This window comes from Sapajus apella, unplaced genomic scaffold (genome assembly GCF_009761245.1).
Source record: "Sapajus apella isolate SASKATOON/1434 unplaced genomic scaffold, GSC_monkey_1.0 scaffold25, whole genome shotgun sequence".
Taxonomy (NCBI): Eukaryota; Metazoa; Chordata; class Mammalia; order Primates; family Cebidae; genus Sapajus; species Sapajus apella.
This window is the reverse complement of record NW_022436965.1, coordinates 9,615,766-9,636,437: the sequence shown is the minus strand read 5'-3', so window position 1 is coordinate 9,636,437 and position 20,672 is coordinate 9,615,766. Positions and strand designations below refer to the sequence as shown.

Below are 20,672 nucleotides of genomic sequence, written 5' to 3'. Positions count from 1 at the left end.
AGTAGTGGGGAGGCAAACCCAGGTCCCTGAACCCAGCTCAAGCCTGCCCGCCTCATTGCCCTGCCTCCATTTACCTCTCTGCTTCATGCCTACTTCCTCTTTCCTGTCTGGACCTGTTCCCCAGCTCCCTGGACAAGCTTAAGCTGCTGTTTTCCAGCTTGTCATGTGCTCCTGATGACAGTGTAGACACAGTTTGATCCTGGGGATTACTGATTGAGCAAGCTGAGTGGCTGCTCCTCAGAATCTTCTCTGAAGCCTTTCTCTTGCCTTCCTTTATTCAATAAGCATTTTGAACTCATTGTGCTGGGTGCTAGAATAAGCTTAGGTAATCTACAGCTAGACCTAAGCTGTAGATTACAGGAAAATCTGAGTGACACCTGCTGTCTCAGAAGCAGAGACTACAGCATCACAGGGAGCCAGAGCAGGGAGTTCTAAGCCCTGGGAACTGTATGACTCTTATTGACCCTTAAGCAAAAATCTAAGCTCCAGGGAACAGAGGCAGCAACTTGAGCTCCCTGGTTGACCAGATATGATTAATCTTTCTCTGTGTCTTGAACATGACTGTGCTCCATAAATATTTAAAAGTTGGGAAGAGGGTGAAGACAGATACACCAAAAGAGGTAAACAGTGTCTGAAACTAGCAAAGGGTTAAAAGTTGCCAAGAGAGTGCTCAGAGCTTTCGTCTTTTTTTTACCTAGCAACTGATGACACTGCATATTTTCACCTGTACTTATTGGAAGAAGGCCGTGTGTGTCACTCAGCTGCTAAATCACCCAAGGGGTTCACGGAAGGGACCTGTCAGTTTTTGGTTAAAAGAACCCAGAAAGAGAAGGACTACAGGGAACTGATGGTGTTCCTGTTACCTCTCATCATTGTATTAACGGCGAAGCAGAGCGATGCCCGTGAGTACTCCACATTCTCTTCTCCCCTAACTCCAAAGTCGAGGCAGCCTAGAAGGAACAGCTTTTCTTCCTAAAACTTGTGGTGGAAAATACAGAAGCCAGTGGCAAAAAAGTGTATGTATTACATCAAGACTCCAGGAGCAATGGACTACCTGAACAGTTTTCCAGTTCATATTTGTAGGACTTTGATGTCACCGCCTTCTGAGGCAGTGGGAGCCATTCTAGAAACTAGACTCCGGAACTTCCTCACTTTCCTTCTGAGTATGGTCCCCCTTCTTTTCTGCTCATATTTTTTCTTTTACTTTTGTTTCTCCTCTTCTCTAACCTCCAGAGTCTCATGAGGATGTCGTCAGAGTTTCAGGGGCATTAACAGTGGAGCAGATCCATTGTTCAGGTTTATTTAGTTTTCTCTACTCAACACAAGCCCTATCTGTAACAAAAGATCCAGGAAAGATAAAACCATGGCTCTGGGCTTGTTTACTGGCTGTGAGAAGTATTAATCAAGTAGAAGGGAGAGTTTTTCATTGTTTTAGGAGCTCATGTCACTGGGGAAGCAAAAGCCTTCTGTTGCCTTTAATAGGTGGGAGGGCCCATGGGCTAGAACTGCCAGGCTTCTCTGCTCTAGGCACCTGCTCTCTGGGCTGAGGACTGGTAGTGTGTCTAAAATGTAGGCTTGGCCACCACCTTAGGTATTACTGACGGACATGAGAGGAAGGAGCTCTTTCAAATCATCCATGCATGTAGAGAATGGAATGAGTGACAACGGAGATTCAGAAGGGTGAGAGAGGTGGATGATGAGAAATTACTTAATGGGTACAATGTATGTTACTTGGATGATAGATACTTTAAAGCCCCAACTTGACCACTACGCAGTCTATGCTTATAACAAAATTGCAGTTTACATCATACATTTATACAAATAAAAATTTAAAAATCATCCATGTATTAATTGTTCAAATATTGATTGATGGGCTACTTTGTGCCAGGCGCTTTGGGGGATATGGCAGTGAACAAATAGACATAGTCTCTGCTTCCATGAAAATTTAATCCAGAAAGTCTCATCATCTATGGGAAAGATTGGGGCTGAGGGTGAGAGGCAGAAGATGAAAGAGGAACAGAGGAGGGAGGTAAAGCGTGATATTTTTGGAAGTAAAAAACTTATATATTGCCTGCATGTGCTTCTCAAAGAACTCTCCAATAATATGGAATAATATTCCTTAAACATATTATCCCCTTGACAATCTCACTGACTGTGGTAGGTGAGGGAAATATCCCCATTTAAAGATGTGCCCTGGATTTTTCTCTAGGTCTGGAGAGCAACCAGGCTCACATAAGGAGCAGCCTGTAGGAGACTGCAGGTCTTCTGGCCCTCTGTCCGGGGCTGTTTCACAATGTCACTGTGCCTCTGGGTGTCAAGACTTGTCACTTTGATAATTGGGGGGATAGGAAATAAAACAAGTAAGTTACAAAGACAAGGGAAGGTCACTTGGTGCTGGTTGTTCTTTTGACTCCTCAGACTGCATCTTTCTCTGTTCTGTTTTGTGTCCTTGAGGCTGACTGCTAGACTGCATCACCTACACTCTCTTGCAAGCTGATTTCTGCTTGGGTTCACACAATGGGAAACACTGAAGGGAGAGAGGTCAGAGAGCAGGGAGGAAAGAGAGGCTGAGAAATGTCTTTCTTGCGCCTTCCCCTCCTTCTATAATGTCTCTGGCAGTAGCTGTGTGCTTCTGTGAGGTTGTCTTTCCTGAATAACCCCTTCTTCATGGTTCTAGCGCCCATTGGGCTTCAGTAATACTATTTGCTATTCTTCTCTCTCTTTTTTTTTCCCCATTTATTTATTTTATTGCATTTTAGGTTTTGGGGTACATGTGAAGAACATGCAAGATTGTTGCATAGGTACACACGTGGCAGTGTGATTTGCTGCCTTCCCCCCATCACCAACATCTGACATCTCTCCCCTTGCTATCTCTCCCCAGCTCCCCACCCCCCACCGTCCCTCCCCTATTTCCCCCCAACTGGGGTGATGGTGGCTTCCCATAGTTGTTAGCCTGCTGGTGCCCATCATTTCTGTTTGTTCCCTTAACCTTGACCATATCTCTGCAAGGAGTCGTCATTAAGGTCTCCTCACGTGACCATCTGGGCTGAAGGCTCTTTCCTGCTAGGACCCTAACTGAACATTCCTGGGCTTTGAGGGACATTGGCAGGGAAAGGATATGAGATTATGAAAAAATACTTGGTGTACTTGATATTTATGCCTAGTACTAGCCCTGAATGACTGCTATATACCATTAATAGATGGGGAAACCCAGAGAGGAGATTCTGCAGTGTTGTGGGTCATTACTCCAGGAAATGTCAACGTAAGTCCAATATCGCTTCCAGTGTGTTGCTTTTATTGACTCCATAGCCTGCAGTTGACTCCTCCTTCCTTTGTGCTCCCATAGCTCCTGTTCACAGTTCTCTAATTTTCCATTTACAAAAATCTTCCCTTTGAGGCACTCCTTAAAGACAGAAAGAGATGTTTTCATTTTTTCTTATTTCTCTGGCACTACCTACTGCCCAACAGGCACTAGTAAATACTTCCTGGGTGAATTTATGTTCGGAGGTAATGTCCCTAAGAAATCACAGTTATTTGACTGGGAGCCATAGAGAGCTTGGGCAGTAATAATGATTACAAATGCAAAACTGTGGCTTACTATAGTTGCAGGATTTGTGTTAAAAAGGTGTTTCATGCTTTTACAACTCATCTTGTTCTTCATTTCAGCCTGTGTGAAACTGTGAACTGGTGATATGGGTAGGTGTCATCAGACTGGGGGCCAGCATGAGATTTCTCATGCATAGCCATATGTGGTTTGTGTGTTTCAACTTGACATGATCAAGGTCAGTCTCTTGATATTACTCATACTTTTATGGCTGTCTCAATCTGCTATATCAATCTACTTCATGAACGGTGGAGTCCTTCACAGACGAGTCCTGACGATAGATAGGCTCCCTAAGCTGCCAACCAGGCTAATGTTAAAAAACATACGTGCATATTATCTGCTTAGAAGTGACCTTGAGTTCAAAGAGTTAACATGAGAAAATATGGGTATTTTCTAAAGACTTTATTAGACTTCAGTCTGTTTCCATGGAGCTGTTGCCAAGGTACATGCCATAGAAATTTCTCCAAGACAATGTTTCACTCCCCTAAGGCCTTTTTCTCTTGAGGTGGAGTCTTGCTCTTGTTGCCCAAACTGGAGTGCAATGGTATGATCTCAGCTCACTGCAACCTCTGCCTCCCGAGTTCAAGTGATTCTCCTGCCTCAGCCTCCCGAGCAGCTGCGATTACAGGCGCCTGCCACCATGCCCAGCTAATTTTTGTATTTTTAGTAGAAATGGGGTTTTGCCATGTTGGCCAGGCTGGTCTTGAACTTCTGACCTCATGATCCTCCCGCCTTGGCCTCCCAAAGGCATGAGCCACCGCACCCGGCCAAGGCCCTCCTTTTAATTGGTGTTGAATCTATCTAAATTTGAGAAATTCAACTAATTGGTAGATTTTTCTTTTGACTAGTTGAAATAGCTATCTATTCTCACTTGATCTCAATCCTCTTACCCCACAGTATTGGTGAGAACTGCAGGGAAGCAGCCTAAGTTAAAGATCAAACACATGACTCTTTGAACACTTAGTTTAGGGAGCTCAAATTGACACAAATGACAAAGTATGTTTTTTTCTGATGTCTGAATTTAAATTTATTGGGGAAAATCTATCAAGAGTATACATATTAAGTCACATTTTGCTATAACTTCAAAAGATCATTTTAAAAGAATAAAACTTATAAAATTGGGATTCTTCTGGGAAACATGAGACATATAGTTATCATTGTACAGGGAGTGTACTGAAGGAAAAAAGACACCAGAGCTCATTCATTCATTTTTTTGGTCAGGCGCGATGGCTCATGCCTGTAATCCCAGCGCTTTGGGAGGCCAAGGCGGGCAGATCACCTGAGGTCTGGAGTTTGAGACCAGCCTGGCCAACATGGAGAAACCCTGTCTCTACTAAAAATACAAAATTAGCCAGGCATTGTGGCGCATGCCTGTAGTCCCATCTATTCAAGAGGCTGAGGCAGGAGAATTGCTTGAACCCTGGAGGAGGAGGTTGTGGTGAGCTGAGATTGCCCCATTGCACTCCAGCCTGAGCAACAAGAGCGAACTCTGTCTCAACAATAACAACAACAAAAAAAGACAACAGAGCTCATTCATTCATTTTCCAAAACTCCACGTGGTCCTACAGAGCTCACTTCCTTACTCCATTCACATCTCTGCTCAAATGCCACCTCCTCTGGTCCCTCTACTTAAAAGATCAGGCCTCTCCTCTCCACTGTCTTTTCTCTGCTTTACTTTTCTTCATAACCTTTATCTCCACCTGACCTTGTATTATATGTGTATTTACTGCCAATCTCCTGGCTAGAAATTAGCTCAGAGGCCTGGGACTTTCGTGTGTGCATTGCTGTGTTTCCAGCAGCCAGGACTGTGCTTATTAGACCTTCAGAAAAGAATAAACCTATATGAAGTGAGACATTGGCAACCTTCCAAAGGATAGCCTCAGAAAAGTAGCTCACAAGCCAAACTTGTCACATTCAGCACTTTTGTGCTTTCAGTAAGTTCCCGTAGTTAGACAAGTCAGTAGGACAGGGGACTAACGGTTCTTGCTGCACACAGAACCATCCATGAACATGATGATGCCCTTAACTAAACATATTGCCACCTACTCCTCCCCCTCATTCCCACGATGCTCGAAATTCCAAAGAGTCATTCCAAGGAATCATAATCATTTTGACCTTATTAAGGCATTACGCTACTTGAGAGAGCCAACAAATAATCGGACTGTGTTGAGCTGGTTATCCAATCAGGACTCACTGCCACCTGCATGTAGGAAGGTCTGGAGCTTGCGGCCCCAGGGACTGGGAAATCAGTGGCAGTGAGTCATCCTTGACACAAGGGGGTGGGAGAGAGCAGTGATAATCCAGGGGCTAGAAGCCTGAGACTTCCTGGCCTGGGAAACTTCCCTTACACTAGGGAGGGTTGGGTAGTCTAAGGTAGAGGGGCTTCCGGTAGAGAGATCACAGTGTGATTTCTGGTTCCTGCACTTGTGGATTCTGAAGATGATCTTGGGCAATTAATATCTCTGCACCTATTTTCTATCTGTGGAATGGAATTGTAAGACCTACCTCAAAAGTTTGTTAGATGAATAAGTGAAACCCATGTTTATCAAGAGCTTAGAATGGTACCTAACACAAGGTAGGTGCTCAATAAATAAATGCAGTTGTGATGACTATGATTAAGATGCTGCTTTATGCCTCATTGAAGGCCCATCTGATCTGCCACCTTCTCTTTGGAACATTTCCCAGTGGATCCCTTCTCGTGGGGCCAGTCTGTCTTCTCCAAGTGGCTGGAGCACCCCGTTGGTACTCTTCTGGGGCACTCACTGCTTGTTGCCGTGTGTGGTGGCATTGCATCTTTTTGTTATGTGCTTTAGCTCCCCAATAATACTGTAAGTTCCTGGAAGAAAGAGCTGGTATCTGATTTGTTCTTCTCTTCCTAACACGGCCTCCAATTCCTTGTGCATAATAGACACTAAATAGATAAGAATTGCCCCCATGGATGAATATGTGAAAACACTTTATCAATTATTTTACAATCCAGTGATTTTCACAGGCTTTTGTAAGAATGTCCCGATGCGTTAAAGTACAGGTTAAAGGGAACATAATTTAGAACTTTCAAGTAGCCATCGCACCTGGCCTAAGAGCTGTTTGGTTGTGTTGTTCAGGCTCTCCAGCACTGTCAGAAGCTGATGAGACCGGGCAGGAAATGCTCTTTGAGAAGCAGCTTGGCTGACTTAGACAGAAGACCAAATTCTAAATTGTATATTTCAGCTTAATAAGTAAGTTGATGCTGATGACCTGTTCATGGAAAGGGAGACAGACTTAATTTCAAAATTATTAGGGCAAGAAAAGAGAAATGGAAGATTAGATGAAATGGTATGAAATTGCCATTTTTGTAGGTCAAAAATGGTCAGATATTGGTCTTTTCAAATGATTCAAAATCTGATCATCTCTACAGCAAATCCTGGTAGGATGTAAATTATCACAAGGTTTAATGTACTAAGAGAGAGAGAGTACCTGGACTTTTCCTCGTCTTATCTGTTGTGAGTTATTGACCGAACATGTGTCAATCAACTTCCCACCACAGCGGAGGTAACATTTTAAAAGCCCAGCTAAGGAGCAAGCACGACTTATTCCTGTGGAGGCACCGGATGGGTAACTGGGTCCATGGCAAATGAAAAGGAGAGGGATGAGATGTCCTGGAGCAGAGTCATGCTGGGCTGAAGCAGGGGTGGATGGGTGTGACTGGCAGAGAGAGTCCAGCCTTTAGGGGCCTGGACTTTGAGGTCAAGCCTGGCTGGTGGAGAATAACTGTTTCAAAACCAGGAATCCGAATGAGATTGAGATTAAAAAAAAAAACCCACAATATTTACTTGGACAGTACTGTCAACAGACCATATTTCTATCTAGCTCTTTTAACTTCAGATAATGCAAATTCTTATGAAAGTTATATTTTTATAAGAAAGCAAAGTTACATGAATCGTAAATATTATGTTTGGAGATGATGCTTATGATACTTGCCTGGAATAAATCCTCCTATTGGGCACTAATGTCCCAAGTGGTCGATACTGGTTTGTTGTTGTTGTTGTTGTTCGGTTGGTTGGTTGGTTGTTGTTTTTTTTGCTTGTTGACATCTACCAGGAATGTAGACCCCAGAGATCATAAAAGTAGAAAGCCCAGATTCCAGGGGCTGTTCTACACCAACCCAGCTTAACAACACAGCATCTTTTTTTTTTCCTTCTTTTTTCTCCTCTCTGCATTCTCTGCCTGGAATCTGCTCTTCGTGAGGTTTTTTTTCCCCATGAATAACTATGGAAGTGATTCCTACCTCTTTCTTTTCCCCTCATTCCCTCAGCTCCAGCCACAAGCCTCTGTGCTGCTCCTGGAATGTGCCAGGCATGTTCTTTCCTGGGCACCTTTGCATGGCCCTTCCTGCCCAGACTGCTGACCCCAGACATCTGCTGGTCTCCCTAGCTCCTTGCAGACACTTGCTCAGAATTCACCTTTCTGGGAGACCTTCCTTAATAGGCCTTCCTATTTTATTTTATTTTTATTTTTATTTTTATTTTATTTATTTTTTTAAAGACGGGGTTTCACCATGTTGGTCAGGCTGGTCTTGAACTCCCAACCTCAGGTGATCCGCCACCTTGGCCCCCAAAGTGCTTGGATTACAGGCGTAAGCCACCACGCCCAGCCAGGCCTTCCTATTTTAAATAGTGTTGTCCATTCCTCTTTGCAGTTTTATTTTTCTCCACTGTACTTTAAAAAAATTATATTTTGTAGTCCATCTTCTCCCCTTCCCCTGACTAGAGTGTAGAATCCACGAGGGCAGACATTTTTATCTATTTGATCTGGTACAAGCTTAAGGGCTAGAAGAGTGGCTGGCACAGAAGAGGCATCGGATATACAAATGAATGTTAAGAAAGTGTGAGAACTAATATTCACAACTTGTTCCTCCTTTTGCCTCCTTCTTTAGACAGTTGCATATCTCCAGAGTAGCCACAAAACTTTCCAGATTTGAAAAAATAGAACTATTTCAAAATCAGTTGCAGATTTGCATACACACACACACACACACACACACACACACACACACACGCACGCACCTTTTGCAGACCCCAGATTACAGCTCTACTGTTCATTCACCAGCCGTCCCTTGAATGAAAAATATTTTTTAGGCCGGGTGCAGTGGCTCACGCCTGTAATCCCAGCACTTTGGGAGGCCAAGGTGGATGGATAAACTGAGGTCAGGAGTTCAAGACCAGCCTGGCCAATGTAGCGAAAACTCGTCTATATTAACACAAATACAAAAATCAGCTGAGTGTGGTAATGGATGCCTGTAATCCCATCTACTTGGGAGGCTGGGGCAGGGAGAATTGCTTGAACCTGGGAGGCAAAGATTGCAGTGACCCGAGATCATGCCACTGCACTCCAACCTGGGTGACAGAGTGAGACTCTGTCTCATATATATATATATATATATTTTTTTTTAAGATCCATAGATTCATATTCCTTCCAGCATATATTTTATTATTCCAAACCACAGAAATAAAGCATTTCGCCAACAATTTAATTCACTAAATATTTACCAAGCTCCTACCATGTGCCAAGCTCGCTGCGCCAGGCTTTGCAGGAAATACAAAGGAAAAAAGCTAAGTCCCCATTTTTAAGTGCGTTAAGATTGAGAAGCAGGTAGAAGGTAGTAAGCCAGGGGAAAGAGAAGGCAGAATCTGGTAGCTCTCGGTTTTACGACAGAACTCATGCTCTGATGCTATCTCTGGCTCTTGTTATCATAAGATCCAACACTTTTATGAAGATGCTGTCATGACCACCCCAGAGGCTTCCACTGTCTTCCCTCCCAACCCAAGCCCCCACCCACCACAGGAAGGGAAGGGGGAAGTAAAAGGTCAAAGCAATGCAGAGGGGCATTGGGACCTTCTGCTGCCCCAGCTTGTGGGAGGCCAGCCTCCACCCTGTCCAATATTGCAGCCAACATGTAGGGTCATGCCTGTGAGGGAGGAGCCCATGGGGCCAGGCACCTACTCTGAACCCTGCCAAACTCCTATACCCCAGCTCCAGGGGCAGGGAGAGAGAAGAGCTTACAATGATTTTACAGAACAGGTGCAATCAATTGCTGGGCGTGGTGGTGCACATGTCTAATCCCAGCGCTCTGGGAGGCCAAAGTGGGAGGATAACTTGAGACCAGGAGTTTGAGACCAGCCTGGGCAACATAGCAAGACCTTGTCTCTATTAAAAAAAAAAAAAAAGTTAGCTGGAAGTGGTGGCATGAGCTTGTAGTCCCAGCTACTCATGAGGCTGAGGTGGGAGGGTCACTTAAGCCCAGGAATTCAAGGCTACAGTGAGCTATGATCATGCCGCTGCACTCCAGCTTGGGCAACAGAGCAAAACACTGTCTGTCTCTCTCTCTCTCTCTCTCTCTCTCTCTCTCTCTCTCTCTCTCACACACACACACACACACACACACACACACACACACACAGAGTACAATCAGGTGGAATGTGCTGTGGGAGCCACCTCTCAGGGCCTGTCTGCCCTAGAAGGCAAGTTACCCTGGCCTTGGGGTGGTCAATTCTAAAAGGTAATGTGCACGTTGTGAGTTCTTTCATAAGCAGTTTAAGAGAAAAGAAAAATATAAACAAACTTGCTTGCACAGAAGCTAACCCAACTATTTTGTGATTTTTTCTTTGTCTGATCTTTCTTCTTAACTGTATGCTTATAAATGAGAAGGAAGGAATGAATAACATTAAGTGGTATTAACCCTTGCAAGGTGCTCTGTGGTGGCAAGGGCCATGTCAGAAGATCGGAGTGTAGCGGAGTTTTGAAAGGTGATAGCAGCAGTGGGTTGGGCAATCTGGAAAGACTGCGGGGAGGTGGTGTGTAGCTCAGCTCTTAGACACAGGCAGGAGAAGCCCCGGATGTGGCCCCACATTCCGAGAGCCCCACTCTGGCCCTCTACTACCCACATCCCTCCCCACAGAGCGAGGAGTGCATGAGGCTGAGGGGAGGTGGTCACCCTGTGTCTGGGCTCCTCCACTGCAGAGCAGACTGCGGGCACCCAGGAACCTGGAGTTCCCCACCCAGCTGACAAAGCTGCTGAGGTTTACACAGCAAACTCTCACTTTGGCCCATCCTTCTAAGGGTGGACTGGCTGCCTTGCTAGGCCCGAGGGGTGGCCAAGAGATGGGAGGATCACTTAAGCCCAGGACAAGCTTGGACAAGAGGCAGTTTGTGGCTGGAGCCTGAATTAAAAAATAGAGGTGTTTAATGGTGGGAGGCCCTTGGCAGTGCTGGATGGAGCAAGAAATGGGAAGAAAAAAAGGAGGCTCAGGCCGAGGGCCGGGGACTGGAGGGAGACACCAGCCTTCTCTGTATCACCACGTTCAGGCCCAGAACTTCACACAGTGTGAGATCTTTTAATTTGAACTTGGCCTTTGAAGCCACACAAAGGGCTATTCATCTCTCAAGGTGGGAGGATAGAACATATTTCACAGTTAGGTTGATTTATTCCTTTTAAATATCTGGATCTCTGGTATGTGGGCCTCCATCTGTCATCTCAACTCGGCCATGAAATATCAGGATGGTCCTGGGAATAATTTTGGAGATGGGCTTTGAGGACTGGGAAGGATGTAGATGGGTCAGAACAGCAGGAGATAATAGGACAAAAGGCTCGGACATGGGCGTCTTCAGACGCCGGCAGGCAGAGCAGGCGAAGAAAGCCATCGCAGCTGCATGCCTTCTGTTTGCCAGCTTTTGGGCATGGCATGTGGTGCGTGGCCTTCTCAGCCTGGGCTCTGCCTCCCAGGCATCACCTCTCCCTGTGATGCCTGACGCTGTGCTCCAGCCATCCCCAGTCATCTGGTTCCCACACACGCCCTGCCTTGTCATGCTTCCAGTTTGCACATGTGGTCTCCACTCTGCTCCTCCCACCTGTCCCTGATATCTCCCTAGGACATCACCTCTGGAAGTCTCTCCTGAGGGCCCACACCAGCTTGGATCCCATAACACCACCCATCATGCTACCTTTTGAAACCACTTTGTCTGTCTCCATCAGGCCCTAAGCTGCTCGGACAAGTGAGAGAAGTTTGGTGTGGGAGCAGCAGAGAGGGCCAGTTTTGCTTCATTTTGGTTTACTTTTAACCCTTATTACAATCCTTATAACAATATTTAGTGCTGGGCGCAGTGACTCATGCCTATAATCCCAGCACTTTGGGAGGGCGAGGTGGGCGGATCATGAGGTCAAGAGATCAAGACCATCCTGGCCAACATGGTGAAACCCTGTCTCTGCTAAAAATACAAAAATTAGCTGGGCATGGTGGCATGTGCCTGTAGTCCTAGCTACTCAAGAGGCTGAGGCAGGAGAATCCCTTGAACCCAGGAGGCGGAGGTTGCAGTGAGCTGAGATCGTGCCACTGCACTCCAGCCTAGCGACAGAGTGAGACTCTGTCTCAGAAAAAAAAATTTAGTAAGAAGAAAAAGTAGAAAAAGAATAAGAAAATGTTTAACAGAGGTGGTCGGACATAATAGGGAAAGCACAGTGCTTTTAAAAAACTGTTTTTTCAGGAAGGCTGAGTTCATAGGAGGGTTCTTGTTCTGAGTGACCTGGTGTGTGTGTGCATGTGTTTGTGTGCCTGTGTGTATACGCCCACACGTGCACACAGAGAGGTAGAGTGAAGGGTCCTCATTTTTTCACCAGAGGCTTCTTTGGTAAAAGAAGGGGGCTGCATTATCAGGGTTTTCAGGACTTCAGAGTTCTCGAGGGCTCCCGCAGGGACAGCTCACCTGTGTCCCCAGTGAGTGATCTTCCCTCTTACCCCTCCAACCACAGCAGCATTCTGTATTTTGTCTACGAGTTGAGATTACCTGTAAAATTCCACCCTGCATTTGCAAACCTGAACAAGAAGGCTCCAAGTCGCTGGACTGGAGCTCTACAGTCCTGTCCAGGCCCTTGGTTCTTCGGTTCTGTGGTTCTGTAAGAGGAAACAGCAGCTGGGGCCTGGAGGCCTGGGTGCAGCTGAGCAGGGAGCGCTCGTGTGGGGCTCAGTGGATACAGCTGAAGGATCTGCATCGTCTGAGACCCTACATGTCTTCCTTCTTTGCCTCCTTCCCAGGGATGCACTCTCTGAGATATTTTCGCCTGGGCGTTTCAGATCCTGGCCATGGGGTCCCTGAATTTATTTCGGTTGGGTATGTGGACTCGCACCCTATCACCACATACGACAGCATCACTCGGCAGAAGGAGCCGCGGGCCCAATGGATGGCAGAGAACCTCGCGCCTGATCACTGGGAGAGGTACACTCAGCTGCTGAGGGGCTGGCAGCAGATGTTCAAGGTGGAACTGAATCGCCTGCAGAGGCACTACAATCACTCAGGTGTGCAGGCGGCAGAGATGGACGCTTCTGCCCTGCCCCGCCCTGCAGAGGCCCCCGGGCTGACCTCCAATGAGCGATGCTGACTTGCACCTGCTGTGGCTTCTGGCAAAGCCTGGGAATCGGGTTGGTGGAGTTCAGGGCCTCCCATCTGCCTGTGCGTCTTCTGGACTGTCCCTGTGTCCCCCAGAAGCGCCCTGTCATCTGCCACACCCACTCTTCCCCATCTCTGTATCCGTATCCGCATCCCATTTCCACTCAGGCTTCTGACATGCATCTCCTTTCCCATTCTAAATTTGCCCATTCTGTGTCTCACTTCCTGGTAGCCAGGCCCAGTGACTCGCTTGCTTGTGCATAACGACATTAACTTACCCAGGGGTATTTCTGCCTCCTGCATCTCTCTCCCTCCTCCGCTGCACTCAGAATAGCCACAAAGCGTATCAGTCATTCCCATTACAGGACAACTCCCTGAGGAAGGAATTATCATGCCCCTTTGACAGGCGGTAGGTACTTCACAGATACCTGCTGCCAGGTGGGCTTCCATAAGAGGGACCTCCTGGGGACTCAGCGATGCCACAATAGGTCTGTAAACCAGAGGATGCTTCCAGCCATGCTCCGTCCCAGCACCTGAGAGCCCACCTCTGTCCCTGTGTGAACCCCTTTAGGTTTGCATGTGTGTTTCAGGGTCTCACACTTACCAGAGAATGATTGGCTGTGAGCTGATGGAGGATGGAAGCACCACAGGATTTCTCCAGTATGCATATGACGGACAGGATTTCATGATCTTCGATAAAGACACCCTGTCCTGGCTGGCTGTCGATAATGTGGCTCACACCATCAAGCAGGCATGGGAGGCCAATCAGCATGAGTTGCAATATCAGAAGAATTGGCTGGAAGAAGAATGTATTGCCTGGCTAAAGAGATTCCTGGAGTATGGGAAAGACACCCTACAAAGAACAGGTAAAGAAAGAGAGAAGGTCTCACTCCCGCACTGCCTGAACAACTGTTTCTATACATAACTCCTCCAGTCTAGGTTACATCCACCCTATCCTACAGCCATCTCTTTAGTTGGCCTATTGTGATCTCATGGCTAGAGCCCCCCGAAAACTTTCCCTCCTTACTTTTGAGCGGCATCTTGACAAGATTTGGCAGTCCCCCTTGTCTTGACAGAGTGAAGATCGCGCCCCTGCACTGCAGCCTAGCAACAGAGTGAGAGTCCGTTTCAGAAAAAAAAATTTAGTAAGAAGAAAAAGTAGAAAAAGAATAAGGAAATGTTTAACAGAAGTAGTTGGACATAATAGGAAAAGCCCCTTGCTTTTAAAAAACTTTTTTCAGGAAGGCTGAGTTCATAGGAGGGTTCTTGTTCTGAGTGGCCTGGTGTGTGTGTGCATGTGTTTATATGCCTGTGTGTATACGCCCACATGTGCACACAGAGAGGTGGGGCACCTTGTTTTTGGGGATCCACTGAGGCAAATTCTTCCATTCCTTCAATGATAAGCTTGGAAATTCTTTAGGAGGTGGAACAATTCTTACAAATTATTTAGTTAATGAAGGGCTCACATACTACCAGCAGGAGTGAAAATCTGGATTTACCAGGATAAACAGAGTGGGGGTCTCTGCTTTACTAAAGGATTAATGAGGCTGGGCACTGTGGCTCACGCCTGTAATCTTAGCACTTTGGGAGGCTGAGGCAGGAGGATTACCTGAGGCCAGGAGTTTAAGACTGGCCTGGGTAACATTATGAGACTGAAACCCTGTCTCTCTTTAAAAAAAATATTAGCTGAGCATGGTGGTACATGCCTGTAGTCAGGAGGCTGAGTGGGGAGGATAAGGTCAAGGCTGCAGTGAGCCATGATCATGATCAGCCTGGGTGACAGAGCGAGACCCTATTTATTTATTTATTTATTTATTGAGACAAAGTCTCACTGTGTCGCCAAGCTGGAGTGCAGTGGCACGATCTTGCTTCACTGCAACCTCTGCCTCCCAGGTTCAAGCAGTTCTCCTGCCTCAGCCTCTGGAGTGGCATGCACCACCATGCCCGGCTAATTATTTGTTTTAATTTTTAGTAGAGACAGGGTCTCATCATGTTGGTTGGGCTGGTCTTGAACTCCTGACCTCGTGATCTGTCTGCTTCGGCCTCCCAAAGTGCTAGGAATACAGGCGTGAGCCACTGCACCTTGTAAGACCCTATTTAAAAAAAAAAAAAAGTATTAATGATAAGATTCCTTTCAGCAAAGAGCTCCTCTGGTACCTTAAAGATATGATTCAGTTGATCAACTTTTAGTTCATACAGAACTTTTCAGGTATGATCTTATTATTCAAAATGAATCATGCCTGTATCATGCTACAGGAAACTCCTAGATACAATGTGTGTGGGAAGAGCATAGGAAGTCTGACTTGAGCCTATCTACTCCTCTCTCCAGGCCTCTATCTACCTTCAGTGTCCTAATGGATTCTCAACCTTTGGGTCAAAACACACTCCTAAAACACACACTTACACACACACATACACACACACACACACACACACACACACACACACACTCCTATGAAAGGATCTCAGGATCAGGCATGGTGGCTCAGCCTGTAATCCCAGCACTTTGGGAGGCTGAGCCGGGTGAATCACCTGAGGCTGAAAGTTTGAGGCCAGCCTGACCAACATGGTGAAACCCCGTCTCTACTAAACATACAAAATGAGTCAGGCACAGTGGTGCATGCCTATAATCTCAGCTACTTGGGAGGCTGAGGCAGGAGAATCACTTGAACCCAGGAGGCGGAGGTTGCAGTGAGTCAAGATCCTGCCATTGCACTCCAGCCTGGGCAACAAGATCAAAACTCTGTCTCAAAAAAAAAAAAGATCTTGGATTAATTTCTTACATGTCCTGCCAAAAAGCACAATCTCTCCTAGTAGCATTTATTTTACTTTTAATGTTGGAAAGCCTTTTTCTACTTCCAAATGTCATGCCTCGGTAAAGAGACAAGGAAAGCGTTGTTGGAGTGAAGGCTCTTCTCTGTATTGGGCTGGCCAGTGATAAGGTGGGGGTCAGAGACGAGCGGGAAGCAGTGACCCCAGACAGTGCGTTTGGTCTTGGTATGGCCGCATGACCCAGTTTCAGCAAGAAACATTAAGGATAGGACTGAATGGAAAATTAACAGAGGCGTCACAAGGAAGCAAAGTCATACATGGATACTTCTTTGGTGTCACTGTTGGAGCCCTTTTATGATATCAATTTCTTTGAAGGCACAATCATGTCATGATCTGTTACATATGTTTGTGCCTGATGGTAGTCATCAAAATGCCACCCTGAGTACACAAGGCAATTCAGAGTCAAAACTGAGTAGGGATGGCTATATTATTTATGTGCACTGAAAATAAAGAGTTCTCATCTCCAATCCCTTGCTGACTTACTTATAGGGAACAGTCACCTGTACGTTTTGTGGGTCAGTTTTCCTTGACACATAAAGGTATTTCAAAGGTTAATAATAAACAACCCAGCACACTTTCGAAACATTCAAAGCGGGATGGCTTTCCTCTCTTAGAGGATGGAGCATGGCCGAACTCCGCATTCTTCACTACCTAGAGCACTGCCATTGTGGGAAGTATGCATAAATAAGTCTATTGTTGATGAACGTGAGTTCTGGGTCATTCTTAGCTTTAGAAGTTTTCTGCAATAAAGAAAAATTGTGAAAGCCAGTTGCCAGGTTCTAACATTACATGCCCAGTACATAAAGTCTTTAATTTAACTTTATCTTCTTCTTCCTAGAGCCCCCACTGGTCAGAAACTTTTCAAGGGATTACAACTCTCTTCTGCAAAGCCCATGGCTTTTACCCCCCAGAAATTTACATGACATGGATGAAAAACGGGGAAGAAATTGTCCAAGAAATGGATTATGGAGACATTCTTCCCAGTGGGGATGGAACCTATCAAAGGTGGGCGTCAGTTGTGCTTGATCCTCAGAGCAGCGACCTTTACTCCTGTCATGTGGAGCACTGCGGTGTCCACATTGTTCTTCAGGTCCCCCAGGGTAAGGACGGGGATCATGGCTGTCTGGGGAGAGAGCCTGGAGAGATGGGTGGGCAGGAAGCCATGCTCCCTGCCAGGGAGGGGAGGATAGATCACTGCCTCACCCAGTGTGCCTTAGAATGGGGCTTTTAAATAAGTCGTTCTCACCCTTTTTGGAACCAGGACTCCTTAATACTATTAAAAAATTATTGAGGACCCCCAAAGAGCTTTTATAGATGTGGGTTATATCTATTGCTATTTACTACATTATAAATTAAAGATTTAAGAATTAAACATGGCCAGTTGCGGTGGCTCATGCCCATAATCCCAGCACTTTGGGAGGCTGAGGCAGGCAGATGACTTGAGGTCAGGAATTTGAGACCATCCTAGCCAACATAGTGAAACCCCAACTCTACTAAAACATAAAAAATTAGCTGGGCATGGTGGTGCGTGCCTGTAATCCCAGCTGCTCAGGAGGCTGAGGCACAAGAACTGCTTGAACCTGGAAAGCAGAGATTGCAGTGAGCCAGGATCATGTCACTACACTACAGCCTGGGCAACTGAGTGAGACTCCATATCCCCAAAAAAAGGCTGGGCCGTGGTGGCTCACACCTGTAATCCTAGCACTTTGGGAGGCTGAGGTGGGCAGATCATCCAAGGTTAGGAGTTTGAGAACACCAATATGGTGAAACTCCGTCTCTACTAAAAATACAAAAAAAAATTAGCCAGGTGTGGTGGCTTATGCCTGTAATTGCAGCTACTTGGGAAGAAGGAGAATTGCTTGAACCTGGGAGGTGGAGGTTGCAGTGAGCAGAGATTGCGCCACTGCATACCAGCCTGCATGACGGGAGTGAGACTCCTATCTAAAAAAAAAAAAAAAAATTAAACATAAGCCAAGTGCAGTGGCTCATGCCTGTAATGGCAGCACTTAGGGAGGCTGAGGTGGGTAGATTGCTTGAGTCCAGGATTTCAAGACCAGCCTGGGCAACATACTGAGATCTCATCTTTACAAAAAATACAAAAATTAGCTGGGCATAATTGGATGTGCCTATAGTCCCAGCAACTCAGGAGGCTAAGGTGGGTGGATCGCTTGAGCCCAGGAGGTCGAGGCTGCAGTGAGCTATAATGGCACCACTGCACTTCTGCCTGGATGACAGAGTGAGACCCTGTCTCAAAAAAAAAAAAAAAAAAAAGTTAAACACAAGAAAACACAAGCATATATTCCATTAGTAGTCAGATTGATGAGTGAGAAGCAACGATAAGGAAAATGGTGTTGGGTTTCCTAATGATCACAGGGACAAAAGTCCCGGAAAGGGGACTTGTGGATTTCTCCTCATTTGCTTGCTTTCAGAATCAGAAACTATCCCTCTCGTGATGAAAGCTGTCACTGGGTCCACTGTCCTCGTCATTGTGCTGGCTGGAGTTGGTGTTCTCGTCTGGAGAAGGTGGCCCCGAGGTGAGAGGCAAGTGGAAGGGGTCCAGGGGCCTTCAGACTCTCCTGCGTCTCTCCAGAGTTTTATTTTCTGCACCTGCTGCTTCGAGCTCCATTCAGAAATGGCTTGGCTCTCACAGTGGGCTTGCAGAAGGACCTGGGACAACCCTCTGACCACGTAGGGGACACATAGCATGGATGATGCTTGTGTGGGAGCGGTCTCTTTTCATAGGTGATGCCTGACATCAACAAAATAGTACATCTGTCCAGGGAAACTGTCCCCCTAGAAGTTGGGTCAGAGAAGATATGGGGATCTTGATTTGTCTTTTTCCAAACCATCTTTTTATTGTTAATTACTGTTGACTTCTGAGACAATGTCCTTTGTTTCAAGACTTCCATCATTTTTCCATTTTGACCACCATTCTTTCACCCCAAGCAAATGAAAGTTCTTTTGCTTCTAAATTCATTTTTCAAAACATGAAATGTATAAGAGTAGATACCTTCAGAGAATGGGACTTAGAGTAAGGAAAAGGGGAGGAGAAGTAGGAGATATATAGGCTCTTGATAAGATGGAATAACATAAATTCCTTCACTAAGTATACATGAAGAAGCTGCTGTGCTCCAGGCACTGTACCGGTTGCTGGGATACAACAATGAAGAAGACAGACATGATGCCTGTTGTCATAGAGCTTACAACAGAGCCTTGCCTCTGGCTTCACTAATTGCTCAGATTGATCAGAGGATAGTACTGAGGAGACCTGAATCACGCTTTAAACCCAAAGTGGACCAGAAGCTTGGTTTTCCTAAAACATGTTTCATAAAACATAGACCTCAACCCCAATTCAGTTGATAACTGTAAAAAGCATGTCATTAAATCAAAGTAAAACCAACCACTTGATTGGAAAATCAGCATGTTTTCTTTATAAATAAAGTACAGCATGAATCCTAATTCAATAAATGATAGCTAGTGAAACAATTTTTTTTTTTACAATGCCATCCCTCTTTCAAGAATTTTACAGACTGTGAGTTTGTGAATTCCTGCTTTTTATCTTATGGAGTTTACAAATTTGAGCTAAAGTTTGTCAAGTACTAAGAGAATCTTGACAAAGCAGGCTAAAACTGTCAATGTCTGTTTCTCAGATTTTGCTGAACACTGCATACTTTATTTTTGAGCTGTGAGGAAACATTCTTGTAATCTGACTAAAAACCTCTTTCCTTTCAGAGCAAAATGGAGCCATCTACTTTCCAACACGAGATCGATGATTGCAGATCCTTCTTTTCCAGTTCTCCTTCCCCTAAGAGCCATGTTCTCCTCTGTCTCCCATAGACTCAGGTCCACTGCTTGAAGCTCCTGACCACACCCACAACATACACGAGTGTTACGGGTTTGGTTGCCCCAAACCCCACAGACTCTGTAACAAAACCCCAAACCTATTGATTTAAAACAATATACATTTTGTTTTCTTTCATAGTTTCTATGGGTCAGGAATTTGGATAGGGCTTGGGTAGGCAGTTCTGGCTTCTCATGGAGTTGGAGGCAAGTGGTGGCTGCAACAGAAATGGGGCAGCCAGGGGTGGTGGCCAGGCATCTCCTGCATCCCCTCCGTGTAGTCTTGGAAACTCTCCATGTGATCTCTCTGTATGGGTTAGCTGAGCTTCCTCACAACATGGTGGCCTCAGGGCAGTCACTGCTTACATGGCAGCTAGCTTCCCTCAGAGTGAGTATCCCGAGAGATCACAGCCAAAGTGCATAGCATTTATATAATGTAACCTAGGAAGTCACAAGGTATCATTTTTATGATACTCTCATTGGTCAAGGAAGTCATAAAATCCTGCTCAGGTTCAAAAAGAGGATATATAGACCCCAACACTCAATAGGAAGATTGTCAGAGTTACATTGTAAGAAGAGCACATAGGGCTGGGCGCAGTGGCTCATGGCTATAATCCAAGCACTTTGGGAGGCTGAGGCGGGTGGATTGCCTGAGCTCAGGAGTTCGACACCAGTGAGTTGAACTGGGTGAAACCCTGTCTTTCCTAATAATACAAAAAATCAGTCAGGTGTGGCAGCGGGTACCTATAGTCCCAGCTACTCAGGAGGTTGAGGAAGGAGCATTGCTTGAACCCAGGAGGTGGAGGTTGTAGGTTGCAGGGAGCCAAGACGGTGCCACTGCAGTCCAGCCTGGCAACAGAGCGACACTCCATCTCAAGAAGAGCATGTAGATGGGAGATATCATTGTGGCTGTTTTGGGAAAGATGCAGCATGTCACAATGTCATACTCTCTATCATCTCCCTATCCCACTTTGTA

General features: G+C 45.8%; 1 protein-coding gene across 1 annotated transcript; it reads left to right on the top strand.

The window, feature by feature from the left end:
- The first annotated feature begins 630 nt into the window (after positions 1-630).
- On the top strand, positions 631-20,388 carry LOC116560055 (major histocompatibility complex class I-related gene protein). Its single transcript, XM_032291230.1, is given in 7 exon segments — positions 631-902; positions 12,673-12,933; positions 13,615-13,890; positions 16,695-16,707; positions 16,709-16,956; positions 18,286-18,390; positions 19,589-20,388. Coding segments are annotated over 7 exon segments (999 nt in total). The 5' UTR covers positions 631-847; the 3' UTR covers positions 19,630-20,388.
- Positions 20,389-20,672: the final 284 nt, after the last annotated feature.